The sequence below is a fragment of the Macaca mulatta genome, chromosome 7, assembly GCF_049350105.2.
Source record: "Macaca mulatta isolate MMU2019108-1 chromosome 7, T2T-MMU8v2.0, whole genome shotgun sequence".
Classification (NCBI taxonomy): domain Eukaryota; kingdom Metazoa; phylum Chordata; class Mammalia; order Primates; family Cercopithecidae; genus Macaca; species Macaca mulatta.
In genome coordinates, this window is record NC_133412.1 from 29,098,334 (window position 1) to 29,119,706 (window position 21,373).

Consider the following 21,373-nt stretch of genomic DNA (forward strand, 5'->3'; position numbering starts at 1 on the left):
TCAGGCAACAACGTGCTTGTGCTAATTTATCTGTCGATCTTTCTATTTTCTGTATTTCAGCAATTTCTCAAGATAATGGCCTTTTGTTTTGTTTTGTTTTGTTTTCTTGCATGTTGAGAATTTCAGTCTCTTAAAAATTATATTATTTCTTCCTGGTGGTGGGAAACTTTGCGAGTAAAGAGAGCCGGCAGGTGCACATGTGCAGTCTGCTGTCTCAAACTGGAGTCTCCCATGGGTTTGCCACTCTCAGTGGTGATTTTGTTCCAAAAGTTATCTTTTTAAAATTCTGATTTATAGATGATCTGAAATAATATAACTAAATCAGTAGTGTCCAAGTACTAGTCAATGGTAAAGTTTTTTTTTTAATCAATTCATAGTAAAAGGAAAAAAACTGGGTTTTCTGGGATTATGTCCTTTCTACCTTTTTTCTAATGTTAAAATGTGTTTTCTCAAAAAAAAAAAAAAAGAAAAGAAAAGAAAACAGATAGTGTTTTTTTAATGTCTCTACTTAACAAAAAAAAAAATCAATAATCCTATGTCAGTATCTTTTTTTAAAAAAAGTTTTTGCAAGTATGTGAAATTTATGTCTAGACTGCTGGACTGAAATATTTTAATTGCGGTTTTAAATTGTATCTTTGTTACTTGGAAGTGAAAGTATGATTTGGTGAAAGTTTTCTTTAAGTGCTAGAAAACATCTGTATTTAATTTCGGAGTGAGGCGTTTAGTAAATTAATCTTTAGAAATTCTAACTTAATTCTAAGTTTTTTTCTTTTTGCATCATAAGGCTTTTGCAGACATGCTGAAAGTAAACAAGACTTTGACAAGTCTAAACATAGAATCCAATTTTATCACTGGAACTGGAATCCTGGCCCTGGTAGAGGCACTGAAAGAAAATGACACCTTGACAGAGATCAAGATTGACAACCAGGTAAGGAAGGCCAGAGAACAGGCAAAGCCAACTCACAGGGTGTGCAGTGAGCAGGGGAAATGCCACAAGAAATGAGTTAAAAGACACAGTTCTGTGTGTGACTCCATTTGATGTACTGGATTTCCTGTAAGTTTTATAACCATTTCTGGCCCATGGAGGATGTGCAGAAGAGCATGTTACTAATCAAACAATGTACAGTGGGGCAACCTGGGACATAAAGAGCCATCTGCCCACAACCCTAGGCTAGTCAGGCTCAAGAAAAGAAAGCGAGGAGGTGGTGGCAGAGGTGTTGACAGCTGCTTTACTCAGTCTCATCATTGTTGCCTTTTGGCATGTATCTTTGCCCTGTCCTATCCCAGCCTTACTTTTGCTTCTCAGTGGGACTGTCACTAACAGAGAAAGCAGGGTGGCCATGGCCAAAGATTCAGATTTCTTTTCCTTGGCTGAAGACTTCTACAACCAAAAGAGCAGAGGCAGGCTCCTGCAGTCTGATGCTGGCTGCAGAGAGCCTATTTAAAGGAATCAGGGTTCTAGAAGATGGTCTGGCTTAGAGTGGCAGGCCACACCCATGAGACTGTGGTCTGATCACAATCTCATTGATCATGACCACAGCATTTCTCAGGTTCCCATCTGCAGCCAAAGCAAGGTGCTTTTCCCTAGAGCCAACTCTTCCTGCCTGGCAACCTCTTTTTCCCAGCATCAGCCTGCAGTGCCTTCCGAGTTGCTCTGCTGGCTTCAGCTGAGTCCTGCCCACAGACAGCAACTCTCAGTGATCAGCCATGATGCTGAGCCCTGCTCCTCTGGCCACCGGGGAGGGTCTGTGATGGGGTTCCAGACACTGTATCTTGAAAAGAAAGGGCCTTGGAAAGGAGAGACCAAGGAGACTTGTGGTATGAGCATTCGTTCCCCTGTGGGGTGGTGGGAGAGACAGTTGGGGAGGTGACTGCTGCTTAGAGCATCCTTTGCATGTCTGGGGGCCATCTCTGGGAAATTTCCTGGTCCAGACCCTCCAAGAACTGATAAAGCTGCAGAGTGCCACCCAGGACTGTTGCCTAACCCTGGAAACTCCCAACAGTTCCCATGGAGGCTCTACTCTCTGTCTTTGCTAACCAGGACAAGCAGACTGTTTTACTGCAGGCCCTCTGGCCTTGGACTTCTGATGTTTGTTGCCAGAGGAACACGGAAAGCCCACCAGGAGACAGGAGCTTTTTCATTCTCATCCTGCCAGAAGGGATGTGCCACCAAAACAGCTTTCCCAGACACAGAGATGTGGAGGCAGCACCCCAGGGGATGTGCCACACAGGGCTCTGCACACTCAGGAAGTTTGATGCTGTGTATCCTAGCATATGTCCAGCTGCTAGTAAATTAGAAAGTGGCATCAGGGTGTGGGGGAGTAAGGAAACAAGCCAGAGAGAAATATGAAGGGAGTGAACAGAAGTGATCACTCAGGGATATTTGTTGAATAGACTCATATCAGAAAGAAGCTAAGTGGGCACTTAGTAAATATTTCCAGGGGAACTAACACAGAAGTGAATACCCTGTTTGAAAGTATATTTAACTCTTTTTACGGATTTAGGCCATTGTGAAACCTCATAGCTGAAATAGTATCACACACTCTGTCTCTAATTCCTTACAAGATACCACCTAGCTGGCCGGGCGCGGTGGCTCAAGCCTGTAATCCCAGCACTTTGGGAGGCCGAGGCGGGTGGATCACGAGGTCAGGAGATCGAGACCATCCTGGCTAACATGGTGAAACCCCGTCTCTACTAAAAATACAAAAAACTAGCCGGGCGTGGTGGCGGGCACCTGTAGTCTCAGCTACTTGGGAGGCTGAGGCGGGAGAATGGCGTGAACCCGGGAGGCGGAGCTTGCAGTGAGCCGAGATCACGCCACTGCACTCCAGCCTGGGAGACACAGCGAGACTCCGTCTCAAAAAAAAAAAAAAAAAAAAAAAAGATACCACCTAGCTAAGGTTGCCACATAAAATACAGTTAAATTTGGCTTTCAGATAAATGATATATAAATTTAGCATGTGTCATCAAATATTTGGGATACCTTATACTATACTAAAAAAATATGTGTTGTTAATGAGAAAGTCAAACTTAACTGGGTGTCCTATATTTTTATTTGCTAAACCTGGCAACTCTATGCCTAGTATTGAGTTAGAATGAGGCTAGAATGAGCTAGAATTGTGAAAATTTAGAATAGAGCAGCTTTTGGCAATGCATATAAAGAAGACCCTGAAGTACAGCCTGTAATCCCAGCACTTTGGGAGGCCAAGGCGGGCAGATCACCTGAGGTCAGGAATTTGAGACCAGCCTGGCCAACATGATGAAATCCCATCTCTGCCCAAAAATCCAAAAATTACCCAGGCGTGGTGGCTCACGCCTATAATCCCAGCTACTGAGGAGGCTGAGGCACGAGAATCACTTGAACCCAGGAGGCAGAGGTTGCAGTCAGCCAAGATCATGCCACCGCACTCCAGCCTGGGCGACAGAGTGAGACCCTGTCTCAAAAAAAAAAAACAAAACCCTGAAGTACGAAGAATTTGCTCCCTAAAATCCTCGCTAAATCAACCTCATCACCCTTCCTCAGCCATCTAGGAATGGATTTATGTAGTTTTTCAACTGTAATCTTTCATTTTGCTTCCAAAATGGCTTCTCTTTATTTCGTCTTTTTTTTGTTTGGTTGTTTTTGTTTGTTTTGAGACAAAGTCTCACTCTGTGGCTAGGCTAGAGTACAATGATGCAATCTGGCCTCACTGCAATCTCCACCTTTCTGGCTCAAGTGATCCTCCCGCTTCAGCCTTCTGAGTCACTGGGATTACAGGCACGCACTACCATGCCCAGCTAATTTTAAAATTTTTTGTAGAGACAGGGTCTCACTATATTTCCCAGATTGGTCTCCAACTCCTGGGCTCAAGCCATCCTCCTGCCTCAGCCTCCCAAGTGCTGGGATTACAGGCATGAGCCCCGCCATGCCCAGCCTGGCTTCTCTTTATTTGTATATGACAAGGAGGATTAAGATTTTCTAGAGAGGCCGGGTGTGGTGGCTCACACCTGTAATCCCAATGCATTGCGAAGATGAGACAGGAGGATCACCTGAGCCCAGGAGTTCCAGGTTGCAGTCAGTTATGGATGTGTCGCTGCATTCCAGTTTGGACAACAGAGCTAGACCCTGTCTATTCTCTCTCTCTCTCTCTCTCTCTCTCTCTCTCTCTCTCGATTTTCTAGAGGAATTGGAAAAAATTATTTGCTTTACTTAAGAAATGAGGAAATCCAGGGTCAAAACTTGTCCTACATCCAAATTGTGTTCATTGACTCATAGACTGTTAGAAGTAATCTCAGTTTCCTTATCTATCAAATGAGGGGTTTGAAATAAAATAATCTGTGAGACAGTTTCCTCAGGCAGAACCAGAAGCCAAGACCAATTTAACAGCACAGCAGTAGGCAGCTGCACCGAAATGAAGGCCTGCTGAGAATCCACCACCAGGGGCAGACTGCTGGGCTAGGCTCCAGGTCAATATGCAGTGATTTAATCAGGTGCCCCTGCGGGAAGAACAATCAGTGATGCATATAAAAGAAACAGATGGGGAACTGCTAAATAAATTTGAGTAGATAAAAGAGGTCACTTAGAAAAAAAACAGAAGGTGATTTGAAGATATGCATAAACATTTGTTTCTAGTTTTCCCCCTTTGTGTTTGGTGACTTAAAATAGAAAAAGAGCCTGGGCCTCTAGTCCCAGCTACCTACTTAGGAGGCCGAGGCAAGAGAATCCCTTGAGTCCAGGAGTTCAAGTCCAGCCTGGGCAACATAGCAATACCTCATCTTTTTATATATATATATATATATAATAAAATATATACCATATATATACCATATTATATATATATATAAAATATATACCATAATAAAAGTTATATAATTTAATATACTACATACTTACATAATTTAAGTATATAGAAAAAATATATATCCAAATTGTAAGAAATTTTGATGCCCATCTATTTGTCCTGGGTTTGTGTAAAAAAGAGACCTCAAATCCAAAAAAAGATACAGGCTGAGGAAGAAACATAGTGTATGTTACATTAATTCCTCCCCTTTTTTATATGCCCCCAATATAATTTTCTTCAGCTTCTAAGTCTTTTATGTAGCTATTAGCATCTCCTTCCTCCCCCTCAAAAAAACAAAACTAAAAGCTGTTATTCTATTATTAATATTTCCTATTTTTGATTCCAGATTATATTAATAGTTTAAGTTAACATAAAAGCAGAGATGGTGTTTGTTTTTCTGCTTTGCCAGAATGTCATCCAAGATTTATTACAAAATACAGAAAACCCTAAAGAAATTACAGTTGATGTCTATATAAATAGAACATTCAAATCAAGGGCGAGTAAGTGTGGATTTGCCTTTTATTGCACAACAAAGCAGCTGTAAGGATGCTGAGCAGAATTTAAACTATTGGGGAAATAGCCAGCTACTTGGAGAGGAGGGACTCAGATACTTGGGAATATAGGTGATTTGGGGTAACTTTTGACCATTGCATTAACACTGCAAGTTACCCAAGTCCAGGACTCAAATGCTCCAGGGGCACAAGCCATAGTAATGGCAGCCCTAACCTTAGCTCGGGGCTCATTCCTTGATACAGTCCCACTATTCTAAACTATGACATTTGCTAAAGTTGCTCATGAAAATCTGAGGTCAGCTTCTCTTACTTTTTTGCTGCCACTCCCTCCCATTGACTCATGATGCTTAAAGCGTTAATCTCTACACGGTGGATGCCCATAATTATTATTGTTTAACTGGAAATATCACATTGTGTTAAGTTCTCGAGGAGAGACTCATTTGAGGGGTTGCTGGATGATGAGAAAGAGAAAAGCAAAGAGATAAGCCTTAAAACCTGCTTGGGATGCAAGCCATAAACTTTTCTTCTTCATCTACTCCATATTTAAATTTTCCAAATTTAAAAGGTATACGTTTTTAACTTATTACAAAGTGATCAAGATTGTATGGTACTGGCACAAAAATAGACTAGCAGAGCGATAAAGCAGATTCAAATCAGGGAAGAATGAAACAAAAGATGGTAGGATAATTTGCTAGCATTTTGGAACAAAATTGAATTGGGTCTCTATCTTCATTCTTTTTTCTTTTTTTTTTAAGATGGAGTTTCTTTCACTCTTGTCACCCAGGCTGGAGTGCAATGGCGCCATCTCGGCTCACTGCAACTTCTGCCTCCCAGGTTCAAGTGATGCTCCTGCCTCAGCCTCCCAAGCAGCTGGGATTACAGGCGCATGCCACCATCCCCTGCTAATTTTTGTATTTTTAGTAGAGACGGAGTTTCACCATGTTCACCAGGTTGGTCTCAAACTCCTGACCTCAGGTGATCCGCCAGCCTCAGCCTCCCAAAGTGCTGGGATTTTAGGCATGAGCCACCATGCCTGGCCCTATCTTCACTCTTACGTTAAAATTCATTCCAGATGAAATAAAGATTTAAACATTAAAATATATTAAATCATAAACCAAATGGAAGAAATCAGGAAGAGTAGAGAGGCTTCCTAAACATGATATCTAGAAGATTGATAAATTTGACCATATGAAAATGAAAAACAAGTTCTGATAGTGACAAAATGAGAGTCAAAAGACAAACAGAGCAAAATGGTTTCAGCGCATTTGACAAAGGGCTAATTTCCTAACATACAAGAAACCTACAAATCAAGTTAAAAAACACAAAGTACAGGAACCGTAAGCTGGTAGAAAAATGGGCAAATGGCATGGATTGGTAGTTCCTGAGAAAAAAGAAATATAAATCCATAAGAAAATTCATTGTTCTTATTCATTATTTGACAAATGCAAATTAAGGGAGTTAAATAAATATAAAAGAAATATAAATTTTCACAAAGTGTATTGACAAAGATTAAAAAGGTAAGTAGTATCTTATTTGGCTAGGGTAGGGAAAGCAGTAACACTCGTACAGTTAGCAAGAATAAAAGCTGTCATAACCTTTGACAGTAAGTCAGTAATATACCAGAACTGGAAACATGCTTGCCCTCTGACCCAGCTATAATTTGTCCTACAAGCATACTTGCAGAAATGCCCCAAGATGCACTGGGGGGAGGGAAGCTCACTACAGTTTTGTTTGGAATAGTGGAAATAGAATGCAATGTAACAGTAAGTCAGTAAGGCCTGGCTAAATACACTATGATCCATCACTGCAATGGGATGTGGCACAGTTCTTTATATGGATGAGGTAAATGTATATTTACCAACATGAAAAGATATCCTTAATGTTAAATGAAAAATAAAAACACACTTCAAAACAACATGCTAGTGTAATCCATTTATGTGAAAAAAGCATAGATGTACAAGTGATTGTGTAGATGTGTGAATGCATAGAAAATGTTTAGAACACTACATAGTGCACGCCAATCTGGCTTTCTCTGTGGGGAATGGGAATGTTGAAGTAAGGGGACTTTTATGTTTTATATACATTTTAATTTGCATTTTCCAAACAAGCCTGTACTTTTTTTTTTTTTTTTTTTTGAAATGGAGTCTACTCTGTCACCCAGGCTGGAATGCAGTAGCACAATCTCAGCTCACTGCAACCTGTGCCTCCCGGGTTCAAGCGATTCTCATGCCTCAGCCTCCTGAGTAGCTGGGACTATAGGCGCCTGCCACCACACCCAGCTAGTTTTTGTACTTTTAGTAGAAACAAGGTTTTGCCATGTTGGCCAGGCTGGTTTCAAACACCTGACCTCATGATCTGCCCATATCAGCCTTCCAGAGTGCTGGGATTACAGGTATGAGCCGCTGCACCCAGCCTTATTTTTTGAAATGTAATGACTGTGTTATGAAAAAATATAACTCATACAGTTATATTTAAAATTTAACAGTTATATTTAACAGTTATATTTAAATTTTAAATTCCCATATTTACATGCCCCTATTTGTTTTTGTTTTTTTGAGACAAAGTCTCACTCTGTCACCCAGGCTGGAGTGCAGTGGCACAATCTCGGTCCACTGCAACTTCCGCCTCCTAGATTCCAGTGATTCTCTTACCTCAGCCTTCCGAATAGCTGGGACTACAGGTGCATGCCACCATGCCCAGCAAATTTTTTGTATGTTTAGTAGAAACGGGCTTTCACCCTGTTGCCCTGGCTGGTCTCGAACTCCTGACCTCAAGTGATCCATCTGCCTCGACCTCCCAAAGTGCTGGGATTACAGGTGGAGCCACAGTGCGTGACCTCCCTATTAAAAAAAGAAAAAAGGAAAAAAAACCCTCTTTTTTATTTTTTTATTAGTTTATGTCTCAAACAAAAAAGCCTTTTCCCTGCTGGGTGCGGTGGCTTACACCTGTAATCCCAGCACTTTGGGAGACCGAGGCGGGTGGATCACGAGGTCAGGAGATCGAGACCATCCTAACACGGTGAAACCCCATCTCTACTAAAAATACAAAAAAATTAGCCAGGCGTGGTGGCGGGCGCCTGTGGTCCCAGCTACTCGGGAGGCTGAGGCAGGAGAATAGTGTGAACCCAGGAGGTGGAGCTTGCAGTGAGCTGAGATTGCGCCACTGCACTCCAGCCTGGGTGACACGGGAGACTCCGTCTCAAAAAAAAAAAAACTTTTCCCACAAACTTAAACAAGTTGGAGATTTTTTTGTAGCCCGCCTTCAGAGTTTGCTGATTCATCCAAAAGTGTACATGGTTCAAACCATAAAAGCTGCTCAGAATCACCTAATGAGATTCTGCTGAGAGACAACAGCCCATAGGTTGAGATCTTTAATTATTTTTGGATATGGATCCCAGAATTAAAAAATTATATTTGATAGCACAAATATAATTTGTGCACAACACAGTGACAACAGAGTGACTATAATCAACAATAACTTATGCATTTTAAATTTAAAAAGTAGAATTAGATTGATTGTAACACAAAGAAAGGATAAATGCTTGAAGTGATGGATACCCCATTTCCCCTCTTGTGATTATTATGCATTATATGCCTGTGTCAAAATATCTTATGTACCCCATAAATATAATATACCTGTGTATCCACAAAAGTCAAAAATAAAAACATTTTATAAAAAAGAAGAAAAAGTATTGGAAATGAATAATGGTAATGGTTGCACAATATTGTGATTGTACTATATGCCACTGAATTGTGCAGTTTAAAATGGCAAAATTTTATGTATATTTTACCACAATAAGTAAATAAGAATTTCCTAGGTGAAAAGTAAAAAAAATAAAATAAAAATTTAGTAATTGGATTGGCTGCTACAAAATAGTTTCATTATTTTTAAAACACACTTTGTTTAAACCACAGATACTGGGATGAATTCAAAACACCAAATATTAGTTTTGCTTTCATTTTAATTCTGGAATTATCCTTTCCTTCATAAACAATTTGCTTAGTTTTTTCAGCTGTAGGACACCAGCGAACTCAGCTGTCTGTTGGATTTTGCTTCTAGACAAGGAGCAGGATTCAAATGATTATGAGAGAAAACATCTCAAGTGACTCTGTACCTTTTAATTTGAGACCTTTGCCTCTTTGCCTTTTTGTCTAGCAAGTAGCCTTGTCTTTTTCCTGTGCAAGTAACTGTTTCCTCTTCCTTCTTGGTCATCCTGCGCATGTGTCTGCACCTGCAACCAGAGGCAGCAGTTGGGAACAGCTGTAGAGATGGAAATTGCCCAGATGCTGGAGGAGAATTCAAGGATCCTCAAGTTTGGATACCAGTTTACCAAGCAAGGGCCACGAACAAGGGTGGCAGCTGCCATCACAAAGAATAATGACCTGGGTAATTCAGCCATAATATGTGCTGTTAACCATTAGAAGAGCATAAGCATTCACTTCTCCACTTCAGATGCAACATCTTACAGATACCATTCCATTGGCCTCTGATGTCACTCACTTCTTCATATAAGACACATTATTATAATACATGGTCATAGGAGTCTTTATGGTCCTCGCAGTGTTAAAGTTACATCATAGCATTTTCTCAAAAAAGAAGTTTGTTCTATTTTCCAGGTAGCCTTTGATTTTTGCTTGATTTCTTTTGTGTATTTGCTTCTCTTTTACTTACATGTAATCACCTTGTGTTGTTACGTGCACCAGATAATTATGTTTGACTTCTGACTGCTTTGGTACTTAGTTCTAAATATGGATATGTCTGATACTTTGGCACTTTACATGTGATATAAACATGGAGCTACATTATGAAGTTTAAACTTAGAAGTTGCCTTTTCAGTTAGCCCCTTCAGCTTTTCCTGTGGCCACTTGTTGCTGAGGATCCCTGGCATTTCTTCTGTTAGAGGTGGGGCATATCCTGATCAACCATAGCAAAGAGGAATGGAACTGGGAAAACTTGGTCTGAGGATATCCCAGCCACCTGGAGCAGCCTGGCAAAAGGACATCTAGGAGGAGACATCCATTTGGCAAGCGGTCAGTCAGTCAACAGCAGGCTTCAATCCCCAGTTTGAGGTTCAGGGACAGAATGCCAGATCTTGGGTGGAGGAACTGGGCAAGGCGTTCCACCAGGTACAGTGCTGGCCTCAAGGAGGACTCAGATAGTGAGCAAGATAGAAGCTAAAGGTTAGAACAAGAAGGGGCAAATAAAGGTTAGTATCCAATTCCTTGTCCAGACAGGCTTTGCCAAGACCCTGAGGCCTAGGCAAGGTGTAGTGTGTGGCATCAGGAAGCTGGCTGGACATGTGATGGTACTTACCTGGGGGGTACACAGGGTGAGGCCAAGGGGCAGACAGGCAAATAGGGATTTGGGGAAGAGTGGAAGCAGCAGTCAGAAGACACCTGGGAAAAGCACATTGGGTCCACAACCAAACAACATGGAGACCAAAGGAAAACAGGCAAAACGAGAGGTCTAAAGAAAATAGGGCAGCCTACGTCCAAGCAGCAGCATCTGTGGGCAAGAGCCTAGGCCGGAGCTAGGCTATTTAAAGTGGAGAGTTAGAGCAAGACTACAGCCAGGGCACATTTTTACCAAATCCAAGAAGGTTCAATAGCCCTCTTCCCAGTGACCAGGAGAGCCTGCAGCTGGGAAAGTGAAAGGTGGAAAAAGAGGGTTGCAGGAACTGGGAAACAGGCAGTCTGGGCAACTTCTTCGATCCTAAACATCAGGTTAATAGAAATTAATCTCTGAGTTTGCTTGCTAACTGAATCATACCTTCCTGTAGGTTGATATTTAAGAGTTTTTATTTAGAAGAGTTTTAGAATCTTTGAACTATTTGCATCTCCTTCCAGACTTCAACCCATAATCAGCATTAAAAGATTGTGAAGAGTTAGTTAAAGCCAGTTGGTGACAGAGTTGCTAGTGCCATGGATAAACGGCCATGAAAATAGTCAAAGTGCATAGTTTCACAGGTCTCTTCTGGAATTTCTACCCCATAGAAATGCGAACGTTCTAACACTCGAGTACCCAACTATCAGACATACCTGTATTTAAATGTAAATTCCACCAGACACTGGATTATTTTATCATTTCCATTGATTGTCATGGTTGAGTATTAACATTTAAGATAACTAGATCCTCAAGCGTGTGAGATTGTCATCTTATGTAATTAATGCTGTTTATCTGGAATTTAAGAAGTATCCCTTCAATTTGTCTTTTTATTCCTTTCTTTCTTACCTAGTTCGTAAGAAGAGAGTTGAAGCAGACAGAAGGTAAACATCCTCAGGGAGGAGTGAAGTTTCACCATGGTGTGGCCATTGAAAAACAAATACTCTTCTTCTTCCCCATCGGGACCATTTTATCAAAGTTTGTTCATTTCCGTTAACCACATAACTAATAATTTAATTGTTATTCTTTTTTAGCACTACTTATTTATCTTGGATTTTGTAATATATACAATTGTTTTATTTGCTCATGGGCACTTCTGGCAACTTGACAAATGGACTGATGCAGATTTTAGAGAGTGACGACGTGGAAAATGAATTTAACCACTTTCTTATTGGGTTGTCTTGCTTTCTTACATGAACTTTTTTTTTTAATCATTGAAAGGAATTTAGTGTATAATATGTGTTTGTAATTGTGATTATGATAGAGGCCTATCTCTGTTTACATGCATAGCTTTGAGTTAGGCTAAATACATCAGAAGTGTTCTGCTGACCACATAAGAAGTTAGTATTGCCAATCTTTCACTGCATGTGAAAATGTGACCAATTTAGCACAAATTCTGTCTTCGTTCCAGAAAAATCAGTAAATGCACATGCCCTGTTGATTGGAGATCAGTAGTGTCATCTTCATAAAGCAAGACAACATTATGACACTTTAAAACAGTATTAGCAAAGAAGTCTATTTGTTAACCCACAAATGTAGCTTCAAGCCAGACTCACAGGTAGCAAAATGAATTAGCACACCTACTTTTACTGACTATTCAACATATATTGAATCTTTAACATGACTTTAAAGGATAACTATTTACAAAGCTGTTTTAAAGTTTTTCAAACATGATAGAAATTTTGTAAATGTTAGTAAGAGAGAAGCTTTTAAAACAGTACATTCCTGAATAAAACAATAATATTGTATCTTAAGGCTGTCTGATGCACATGATTGCATTTTTTTGGCAAATTTTAGAAACATTTATGGCTTTGTCTTTAGTGTAACAAGATCACAGGATGAAAGATGAACATTCAGGTTAATTATCTAGACTTTTGTCCGCAGTACATGATCCATCCAGACATTTGCGAATGTCAGGAGAAAAATGTGAATTATCATTTATCCAGATGCGTGTCATCTCAAGGACAAAGCCTGTGAAAGTACAGCTGAAATGGTTGCATTGTAGTGTGCATTAATCTTTTGATGTAGTGGTGTAAAAATGCAATGCTAAACTAAGGAAGCAGGTGACTGCAGCCTTTGGCTCAAGTGCACTACTCTGATAACTGTCAGTGCCTGAGGTTGTGATTGGTGACATTCTGACACTGCCCAAGGCAACTCACCCTCTATTCCTCCTTTCTCCCCTCCCTTCCAATTCATTGTCGTTTTTCTCTTCTTTTCTCTAATTTGTTACTAAACAAATTCCAGAGTTTGTTTAGTAACCGAGTGTTCCTTAGTTGCCTGGTAGCAATAAAACAAGTGAATAGGAAAATGATTAATATATTATTCTGTTATTCTATTTAGCTTGTAAAACACATGGAATCTGTTTAAGATAGCCCTTGTAAAGTTGGACATTTACCTGTATTATAAGTACCCACAGCTGTGTCTCTGAAGTCCTTTGAAATATCTCATTTTCTTGAAATTTTTTTAATTTTTGAGAACACAATAAGCAGAATATTCTAACACCTTTGGCCCTAAAAATCCTTTAATTAGTTTATGGCTTCATCTCCTTATCTATTTTAAAAACACAGTAAATACTGTTTCATGGTTTTCAGTCTGATTTTTCCTTCCTTTTCACCCATTTAGGTGTGATGTGTTGGAGTCAACTTGTACAGGCTTGCCAATTGTTATATTTTCAAGAATTTTGCAAACTGGTTGTTCAATACAGCCATTATTTAAAATGAAATGATGTGTACTTACAATTGAATGAATTATATTAAGGACAAAAGTAACAAATACTATACTCAAAAATCTTACATTTTACTATTTTCTAACCTCTTAAGATTATTTACATCTAGTAGGTATGTATGTAGAAATACTACTTAATAGTATGCTACTGAACATATCCTCTCAACTCCATGTTCACTACTTCTTGTTACTACAATGGCTTGAAATTGGCCGTGGTAGAAATATTTACATCACAGAAATTAGCAATATGTAAGAAACTGGGGCTTTCTCCCCCTCTAGATTGCTGGTTGATAAGCATTCATCAGCACACCACTGGGTGAAATTACAAATTTTTTTATACATATGTTTTGCTTACCATGTTGCCAAAGGGAAGAACATTTCTCTTAGATGTCTTTTCTCCTCTTTGGATTTGTTACAAACCTATTTAAGTGCTCAGTCCCTGACCTGCCTCTCCAAGTAAGCCTTTTTCTTTTTTTTTTTTCTCACTCTCTTTCTTGCCTTGCCTCTTAAAATCCCGGACCCTGTAGAGCATTCCTTGCAGCCCCACAGTGCTGTGAACTGGGGGCTAAAGCAGTTGTTGGCAAACTCTGGCAGAAAGCAAGAAAAAAAAAAAAAAATCAGAGTTCAACCATGGCTGTTTCTTTTGTACAAGCAGTTATTGATAGTATTAAAGCAAGATAATGGAAAATTATCAAAAATATAGCACTGTTTTTAGCTTATAAAATAGTTGGGTCCCATGCAACAGAGTCTATGAAATGAAATGTTGATTACTAATCAGTTTGTTTTATTATTACTTGTGTTTTTAAAGTGGCTTGAAAGGTGGCGTTTCCATGAGTATGCACATATTGACGATAATCCTTAGAAAAATATACACTTGAGGAGCCTATCCACCATTTAATTAGCCTAGGACTTCATCCCGCTCTCTGCCCAAAGTATGTGGAAATGGTAGCTCTTTCATCATCATGGGCACAGTTAATCCTTTGCTATCCATTGTAATGGGGCATAATGTATATAAAATTTTTTTCTATGTATTTGTTTTGCCAGATACTGTGTTGAGATATTTGGCAATATTTGGATAACTGATTGAAGGGAGATAACTTCTCCCCAGGCCTATCTCCCCCCCACTTTTAGAGTTGTGCAGGTCCACTTTAAGTGTAAAATCATTCACCTGGACTTGTGGGCTCATATCACCAACATCTATTATGGCATATGTAGATGATGTTTAGGAGATAAACCTTAGAAGTCTAGAAATCATATGATTAGTTCAGCACTGCAGCTCCCCATCTGCTTATTGTGTATAACTGGAAGCTGTTTTCATCCTCATCAGCGTGATTAAATGACTTAGTTTCTTTCATCTTTGGAGGGTATAATGTAAATAAGTGTCGTGTGTGTATGTGCATGTGTACTGTCAGATATCTAACTAGGTATTTGGCTACATCTGGACAACTGATTGAAGGGAGATGCTCTCTCCCCAGTCCTCTTCCCTTGTCCTTTTTAGAATTGCTGCAGGCCCAGGTTAAATATGAAATTACTCCCTAGAGTTTGCAGTTTATGTTACCAACCACCACATTTTATAGCTATGTAGAGGATGACTCTTAGGAAATAAATATTAGAAGCCTAGAAATCATTTAGTTGTTCTAGCACCAAATCTATCCATTTGCCTAATGTATTTAACATTCCATCCTCATCAACATGATTAAGCCCCTTTCTTCCATCTTTGTAGGGCTCATTGTATATAAATATTTTGTACATAAAGATCATCAAATACTGTAATGAGGTATTTGGCTTCATCTGGAAAATTGATTGGAGGGAGACGCAGTCTCCCAGCCCTACTTCCCTTGTCCCTGTCCAAGTTGCTGCAGGCCCAGGTTAGAAGATTACCAACCTGGAGGGGCATGCAGTTCATCTTACAATAGAAGTCCATTCATTTAAAAACTCAGAAATCATCCCAGTGCCTGTACTCCTCAAACCAATTTCCCTAAGGGGAGACTGGCACACCAGCCCAAAGAACAGGTGCTTCTCTTCCAACAGAAACATGGCCCCTGACAGGGCACCAGCATTAGGGAAACCAATGTCTTCCGTATAGCTGCCATGAGAATATTTCAGATGCTCAAACTGAAAACTCTTAAAACCAATGTTAAGCATCAGCATGCTTTAAGTGTAAGATAGCCCTCTGGAATTTACAAACACATGTGCAGCTATTTCCTTGTTCACAGATATGATGTACTCAGCCCTCTCCTAGGCACTATGAAGGAGACAGAGGAAGCATAAAAATTCTGGACTAATATAATTTTATATGTCTTTCTGGGATTGGGGAGTAGATCGAGTGCCTTTTTTACAAAGAAGATCCCATATTTAATTCAAGTATTTATAGCATCAGCAAAAAAGGGCAGAGGGCAGGAAGTTGAGAACACTAGGTTCTGTGCTGTTACCTGTATTCGATAGAACTGTTTCTGGAGTCAGGTTTTAAGTCACAATCCTGAAGCTTCCTTCCCCTCTTCCACCAATGATGCAATAATAGCTGTTTTCGTTTTAATTAGCAGAGAACTAAGAGGAAAGGTCCTAGCTCTACCTTCCACTCGCAACTTCCGTTTACCTCCCCTTATTGCTTTCATCTCAAATATCCCTGCTACTCAACCAATCCTAAAGCTAACGTACTGAGACGCACACAAAGGAAAGGTGTGAGAGTGCTTGGAAGCATCCAGCTGAGCCCACTGGAGGAAAATCACACGATAGGGCCTCCTGTTGTGATACACTGGCCAGAGAAAAGCGCCAAGAACTTCAGGGATGTTATTCACTGCTTTCCTACTCCCCAGCACTAGATCAGATTGGATTTTACTTTGTAGTTCAGAAGTTAAGAAGTCAAATTGCTGACCGAGGTGGGGAAGGAGGATGGAAATTAAAGGTTTACATTTGTTTAATGGCAGAACTGAGATTTGCTCTGCTTACCTCTTTCCCATCTGTCTGTAATAGCAATGACTCAATAATCAGTAGACCAATGGAAGAGGAGTTGCAAGTTTAAATTTATAACCTGACTCTGGGTTCTGTTCTAGAAACAGTACATGTTTTAGAGGCTTTGCCAGTTGGGATACATTGTTGACTTGGGGGAGGCTGAAGGAGAGAGCTGACAACCTAGACACAGAAAAGAGTAATTAACTAACTAGATTTTCTTCTGATCTCTTCCATGGTAGTGATTCTGAGCACATTGGCCCAGCTAGTTGGTATGGTGAAGGGGCACCGTACTAACAGATTTGGAGACTGAATCCTAATCCCATCACCAACACTTAGCAGGTATATGATCATGGGCAATTCATTCAATTGCCTGCCAATTATAGACTATATAGGGGGAAGAGCACTGGATTTGGAGTCAAGAAACGTGGACACTTGGCTCCACCTTCCTTAGCTGAGTAACTTTGGGCAAACCACTTGGTCTCTCGAGCCTAAGGTTCTTTAGCTATAAAATGGGAATAATATCTTCACTAACTACCTCACAGAGTTGTGGTAAGAATATAATCAGATAACTGGATACAAACACTATATAAACTGGAAAGCGCCATACAAATGTGAGAGATCAGTTTTATTATCAAATCACTATTTTCCACTGCCTCTTGAATCGGTTTTATTCTAACCAACCATTACATCTTCCTCATCTTTTGGAGTGTGGGTAATTGAGGCTTGGGTGTGTCATCAGGGACTGGAGTGATTTCAGCTCCCACATAGAGGTGGGAGAGGTGGTTGATGGGGGGTGGAAGTTAGATACCAGTGATGTATATGGTAGGACATTTTCCTGGGTCACTTTGACAGTACCTTGGGAAATTGTCAGAATCCTTGCAGAGGGCCAAGGCTGGGCACAAGGGAGAAAGCGAGCAGTTGAGAATTGAGGGGAGGGTCTGGAGCACGACTGCCCTCCTGTCATTGCTGCGGGTGGGCGAGGCTAAGACTTCAGGCATGACTGGAGGCCTAGGAGAGAAGAGTGTCCCTAGGGTTTCAAGAATTTTCATGCCTAGCAGCTGAGTAACAAGCACTAGTTCTGATAGATAGTGAAGGGGAGAAAATGCCACCTGTTGTGGGATCAGCTCTGCAGGGCAGCAGCTGCCTTGTTATCACCAGCAACCTTAGCCCTGGTCAGTAATATTTCTGCTAGGAAAGGTTTTGAAGCATGGCCTCCAAGGACTTTCATAAGCCCTTGGAGTCAGGACTGTGTCTCATCCATCTTTGTATCTTCAGTACCATCTCATAAGGTGCCTTGTACATAGTAGGTGCTTAATGAAGAAATGTTGCTTGAATTTAGCTGTTGTCCAGCCCCACAGAGTTATGCTCCATTTGCCACCGTGTGATATTTTTGGGAAACAATACTGATTTGGATGCCAGCTGTATGTGACTTTGGGCAAGACTCTCCCATCTATCTTGTCTTCATTTCATCTGTAAAATGAAGTGAGTGGATTCAGTGCTCCCTAAGGTCCCTTCCAGCTCCAGTACTTGACAAGCCTATGATTCTAAATCGTTTCCATTGCCTCTGAACATGGGTGAGTAATGCCTCCACTGCAGCTCTGTTTTTCTCCAGGAGGCTTTGTTCAGAGGAGGTCTGACTATTGCACAGCCAGTTTTTTCTTCCTCTTCAGCAGTTCTTTACTGTCTTCAGAATAGTTGTGGATGAGCAGCCTTTTCTGAAAGGATACTTAAAAATATATACTATTTAGGCTGGGCATAGTGGCTCATGCCTGTAATCCCAGCACTTTGGGAGGCCAAGGCAGGTGGATCACCTGAGGTCAGGAGTTCAAGACCAGCCTGGCCAACACGGTGAAACCCCGTCTCTACTAAAAATACAAAAAATTAGCTGGGCCTGGTGGCAAGAGCGTGTAATTCCAGCTACTGGGGAAGCTGAGGCAGGAAAATCGCTTGAACCCAGGAGGTGGAGGTTGTAGTGTGCCGAGATCACACCACTGCACTCCAGCCTGGGTGACAAGAGCGAAACTCCATCTCAAAAAAATAAATAAAATATATACTATCTTGCTCCTCAACCAGTGGGAAAGGAGAGGAGGGGAGGCAAAGAAAGAAACTGAGCACAGTAAACACAGCATTTTTTGTAGGCTCTTATTTAAAGTGTATGTGTGTATGTGTGTGTGTGTGTGTAAGTATTGACTAGGAAACAGAGGGAAGCCAATCAAAAGTATACTGTGCAATTGAGAGAGGCTGACCCAGGATTTAAAACTTCTTTTGGGTAATCTAACTGTGAGTAGATAGGAATCGGCCATATGGTGAAATGAGATCAATAGGAAATGTGCTTTTTGAGGAAATTTTATTTTAGTACCAAATGTTGCCAGTGACAATCTTCAGTTAAGAAATAAGTTATTCTGACCTAAAATTCTTATCTCCGCCACTTTGGTTTAAAAACAAAAGCTCTTATATACATGAAATAATTATATTTTAATTAAGCCTTTAGCTTAGTTGTTTTCATCTCTTCAAGGAAAATGAATAAGCAGCATTTTTCATTGTACTTAAAAATGTAAAATATCTGCATGCCACTAATCTGTAACATTTTACCAGTTCAGATGCCTGTAATGTGTGACTTTATGTGTGTCTGTGTTGTTTTGAAAATAACAAAGGAAGTAATACTTTGTAAACTGTTTAAACAAGTGTTTAAACTTCTATTGGCAACATTTATTGGGCTAAGCAGTTACTGAAAACTCCATATAGTTTTATTTTCCATTTGAAACTTCAATCAAATCAAGACTATTATATTCATTAGGGAATTAAAGACTAATTTGCCTTTTAAATGTGAAGTTGAACATTGTGTGGAAAGTAAATGTGTGATAAAGCAAAATGTATAAAGTTTGAAATATTATACTTTTACCCTGGATAATTATTCAGGACCCCAGTTGGCCCAAATAGGTGCAATTTTTAATACTTTGAAATTAGCCAGCCAGACTTAATGCTAAGGTAAATGTAAACTGTTTTAATTAATTAGCTTTCAAAGATATAATGTATCTATTTCTGTCAGGAATGATATTTCCAAATGAAAATGTAAAGAACATTGGGAATTAATAAACTTTCCTTTCGAAGTAAAAGTAAAGACTGGTTTTATATGGCTAATTTTTAGACAGTGTTTCTTTAAAACAAATGGTTGGCTGCAGAAAACTATAAAATGTCTTTATTATGAAGAAACAAGACAACTACAAGTAGCCATAACAGAGAGAAATAATTCGTTATCAAACAAAAATGTACACATTTGGCTAAATAGTTAAAAATTTACTAGAATGAATGGGAACAGGAATACAGAAAGCCCAAACAGGTTAACTATTTTACCCTGAATTTTTTACACTAACTTTGGATTTACATTATTATTATTTTTAAAGCCCTTCTGGTAATTTGTAATACTGAACACTAAAAATGATGAAGTTATGTTGTAAAGGTTTGACCCTGGAAAAACAGGAAAAGCTGTTCTTCCTGCCCTTCTGCTGAACTCTGTCCCAACTCTTGGATTTCAGTTTAGGCTGGTAAGGTTCAACTGAGAAACATAAAGAGCCAGTGTCTAATTTCTGTATTTGCTGTTTCACACCTTCTCTTGGACAAAGAAGTATAGTAATTATTTTGTTTAAAAGGTTCTCCCTTTCAGCCTATTGGGTTATAATGAATAGAGCAGTTAATTTTAAAAATCAGCTTAGAAATAGCATGAGGAGAATATAACTTAACTGCTACCTGTGTGGAGAAAGACTTTGATGTTTTAGTTTATTAAAAGCTTAATGTGGATACACACAAAAACACACAAAGAGCAATAAATTAAATCATGCCACCAGAGAAAATCATCTTCACTAAAAGGAAGACAGGAATGAAGGAAAGAAGGAAGAGAAAACCATAAAGTAACTAGAAAACAACAAAATGGCAGGAGTAAGTCCTTACTTAGCAGTAATAACATTGAATATAAATGAACTAAACTCCCCAGTAAAAAGACATACTATCTTTTTATTGGGCTGAGTAACATTTTAAAAAAAGGCTGACTGATCTGTTGCATACAGGTAACACTTTTCCTTTAAAGATACACAGGCTGAAAATGAAGGGATGGAAAAAGATATTTCATGCTAATGGAAACCAAAAAAGAACAGAAGTCACTATACTTATATCAGACAAAATAGAGTTCATGAGAAAACTGTAAGAAGAGACAAAGAAGGTCATTATATAATGATAAAGGGGTCAATTCAGCAAGAGGATATAACAATTTTAAATACATGTGCCCCCAATACTGGAGCACCCAGATACATAAAGCAAATATTGTTAGAACTAAAGAGAAACAGAGAGAGACCTCAATACAATAATAGCTGGGGACTTCAACACCCCACTTTCAGCATTGGACCCATCTTCTAGGGAGAAAATCAACAAAGAAACATTGGACTTAATCTGCTCTATAGGCCAAATGGACCTAAGAGATATTTACAGAACATTTTATCTAAGCTGCAGAATACACATTCTTCTCAGCATATGGATCATTTTCAGGTATAGATGTTAGGTCACAAAACAAGTCTTGATATATTTTTAAAAATTGTGATAATATCAGGCATCTTCTCTGACCACAATAGAATAAAACTAAAAATCAATAGCAAGAGGAATTTTAGAAACTATACAGATACACGGAAATTAAACAATATGCTCCTGAATGACCAGTGGGTAAATGAAGAAATCAGAAAAATTGAAAAATTTCTTGAAACAAATGATGATGGAAATGGAACATACCAAAACCTATGGGAAACAGTGAAAGCAGTACCAAGAAGGAAGTTAATAGTGTCTACATCAAAAAAAGAAGAAAAACTTCAAATAAATAATGAGGCATCTTAAAGGACTAGAAAAGCAAGAGCAAGCCAAACCCAAAATTAGTAGAAGAAAAGAAATAATAAAGTTAGAGCACAAATAAATGAAATTGAAATGAAGAAAGTAACATAA

The 21,373-nt window shown here is 39.4% G+C and overlaps 1 protein-coding gene across 2 annotated transcripts in view; it reads left to right on the forward strand.

The window, feature by feature from the left end:
* The window catches only part of TMOD2 (tropomodulin 2), a 60,266-nt gene extending 46,212 nt beyond the window's left edge, over positions 1-14,054 (forward strand). The window contains exons 8-10 of one of the 2 annotated variants that reach the window (XM_015142195.3): positions 785-928; positions 9,574-9,718; positions 11,568-12,468. In XM_015142195.3, the coding sequence (XP_014997681.1) occupies positions 785-928; positions 9,574-9,718; positions 11,568-11,602 (324 nt within the window). In that variant the 3' untranslated portion in view covers positions 11,603-12,468. 2 annotated transcript variants of the gene reach the window in all.
* The last annotated feature ends 7,319 nt before the right edge of the window (positions 14,055-21,373 follow it).